This window comes from Sinocyclocheilus anshuiensis, unplaced genomic scaffold (genome assembly GCF_001515605.1).
Source record: "Sinocyclocheilus anshuiensis isolate Anshui unplaced genomic scaffold, SAMN03320099.WGS_v1.1 scaffold781, whole genome shotgun sequence".
NCBI lineage: Eukaryota > Metazoa > Chordata > Actinopteri > Cypriniformes > Cyprinidae > Sinocyclocheilus > Sinocyclocheilus anshuiensis.
The window spans coordinates 57,503-60,405 of NW_015540879.1; the positions used below are offsets into that span (position 1 = coordinate 57,503).

Here is a 2,903-nt window from a genome sequence, read left to right on the forward strand (position 1 = left end):
GGGGGCAGCAAGCCACTGTTAATAAGTGAGTCATTGCGGCTGAACCGAATTATTTACACGATTGATTCATTCAGAAACAAAACAACGTCATGTTGCTCAGAGACACAGAACAGTGCTGTGGCTGTGTTTGGAATGTTTTTTGTTGGCGAAATAGAGCAAAAACAGGCAATATGGTGTCTAAAACGTAAGCCTAATAGACTGAATCATGCAGTGAAAGAACCACTCTAAATGCGCACGCGCACTAAAGCCTGTGTTGGTCTAACCAGACTTCATCACGTCGCGTATGCGTGCCTCTGTAGGTGTGTTTTGTTTGTTTTTTGCAATATACTCGATAATGTCATGATGTCTGACGAGTTCAGTATTTGCGATAAACCTGTGCAGATTTGGCCTGCATGAACTTCCCCAAGAAGTGAATGAGTGAACATAATTTACGTAAAGTAACCCGCCAAATTGGCTAGTGATTTGACAGCGTTACCCGCCACAGCTGATTTTTACCCGCATTTGGCGGGTTGGCGGGTGTTAATTTCAAACCCTGACTATAATGATTTTAGTTATATAAATGCATGTTTTTCTAGATGAGTTTCAAATTTATGCATTCACACTGCTGTTCAAAAGTTTGGAATCAGTAAGATTTTCAATGTGTTTTAAAGAAGTAATTTCTGTTCATAAAGGCTGCATTTATTTGACCAAAAATACAGAAAAAAACAGCCATATTGTAAAATATTATTGCCATTAAAAATAATGGTTTCCTATTTTAATATACTTTAAAATAGAATTTATTTCTGTGATGTAAAGCTGAATTTTCAGCATCCTTCAGAAATCATTCTGATATGCTGATTTATTATCAATATTGGAAACAGCTGCTTCATTTTCTTTATTTCTTTTTCTTTCTTTTTTGGAACCTGTGATACATTTTTTCAGGATTATTTGATTAATAAAGTTAAAAAAAGAACAGCATTTATTCAAAATAGAAATCTTTTCTAACAATATAAGTCGTTATTATCGTTATTAGTCATCAATTTAACACATCCTTGCTGAATAAAATCATTTCTTTCAAAAAGACAAAAATATATATATAAACTGACTTTTGAATGGTAGTGTATATTGTTACGATTTCTATTTTAAATAAACAGTTCTTTTTAACTTTATTCCTCAAAGAATCCTGAAAAAAATATCACAGTTTCCACAAAAATATTGTGCAGCACAACTGTTTTCAACATTGATGATAATCAGAAATGTTTCTTGAGCAGCAAATCAGCATATTATACTGATTTCTGAAGATCATGTGACACTGAAGACTGGAGTAATGATGCTGAAAATACAGCTGCGCATCACAGAAATACATTACAGTTTAACAGATATTCACATAGAAAACAGCTGTTTTAAATAATAATAATATTTCACAATATTACGTTTTTTTTCCTGTATTTCTGATCAAATAAATGCAGCCTTGATGAGCAGAAGAGACATTAAAAATCGTTCTGATCCCAAACTTTTGACCGGTTGTGTGTGTGTATATATTTATCAGTTATTGAATACATAATGCATTTATTCACAAAACACTTGTGATTTTATGTATTTCAAATGCATATGAACAACGATTCAGAGTTATGTAAGTCACCATCTTCAAGAATCAGCTAAAAACACATCTCTTCCATCTTTATTTGACCCTCTAACTCTAGTACTCTCTATTCTAATTCTATTCTTTTTTTAAGAACTTGCCCCTTTTAGACTTGCACACTATTCGTTTACTAACTGCTTGTTTTCCTAAAAAAACACTAGCTTCTCTAAGTAAATGTAAGTCTCATAAACGTAAGGGGTTTGAATTGGACCTAACCGAAAGTGTCTTCATTTGCAGTGATGGTTGTCAACCTGGCAAACCTAACAATGATTCAAACTCCTGACTCACGAGTGAATCTTTATGACTGACTGGTTAAATGAAGCTGTTCATACGTGTGTGAGTCAGTCATCATGCTCACGTCGTGATCTCTCTCTAAAGCCGAGACAGCAGCATTCATCGATTAGTCATGTTAAAGTGGCCTTTCCCACACTTTGAGAACTTGACGCACACACTGTACAATCACAGCTCATCTCGTGCTCCCTGTAGATGTTTTTGACCGCTGTTCTTCCGATTTTTAGGACCAGACTTCAATCCCATTGCAATTCATAACTTTTATGACAACCTTGGATTCTTGGGTCCTGTTCCTCCTAAACCTCTCAAAGGTCCTACGAAACAAGGTCAGTTTGAATCTCGCAACACTTTCAATACGATCTTGGCACATTTTTGCTGCTGCTTTTCCATTTGATTTTCTGTCCCTGAACTCTTCTGCTTTTTTCATGAAACATCCAGAGCGTTATTTCACTACCTCTGCATCGTCAGTTTCTTCCTCTGTGCTTGATCTGTCTGTTGTGTCGTGGTGCTCGTCAGGTGTGCATCCCACAGGCTCTCTCGACGTTAAAGAGAGACGTCTCTGAGCTCTTTCCTCCTGACTGTGCTCTGCGCAGGCTTTGATGGTTTGTGTGTGTTTCAGAGGGCAGCCGGAGCGCCAGGCTCGTGTCGGAGCCCGAGGAGGACGACGGTGTTCAGTGGAGCTGCACTGCCTGCACCTTCCTCAACCACCCTGCCCTCAACCGCTGTGAAGAGTGTGAATTCCCCCGGCATTTCTGAGCCACACACACACACCTAACATTCTCCACCGGGACACACGTCTGCTGGAGGCTTCTCTAAAGCTCCCTCTTTGCCCCTCAGTGTCATTGTGTTTGTTTGTCTTGTGATGTCCACTGAAGACTGGATGATGTTTACAGCTCTTGTCTCTGTACAGTGTGTGCGCAAGTGTGTGTGCGTGCGTGCGTGTGTGTGGCGTGTGTGTGTGTGTGTGTGTGTGTGTGTGTGTGTGTGTGTG

General features: G+C 38.6%; 1 protein-coding gene across 2 annotated transcripts in view; it reads left to right on the forward strand.

Moving 5' to 3' along the window:
* tab2 (TGF-beta activated kinase 1 (MAP3K7) binding protein 2) overlaps window positions 1-2,893 on the forward strand; it is a 25,317-nt gene extending 22,424 nt beyond the window's left edge. Inside the window, exons 6-7 of one of the 2 annotated variants that reach the window (XM_016485929.1) lie at window positions 2,140-2,238; window positions 2,532-2,893. In XM_016485929.1, the coding sequence (XP_016341415.1) occupies window positions 2,140-2,238; window positions 2,532-2,668 (236 nt within the window). In that variant the 3' untranslated portion in view covers window positions 2,669-2,893. The remainder of the gene's footprint in view (window positions 1-2,139; window positions 2,239-2,531) is intronic. The other variant, XM_016485930.1, reaches the window with a different exon arrangement.
* The last annotated feature ends 10 nt before the right edge of the window (window positions 2,894-2,903 follow it).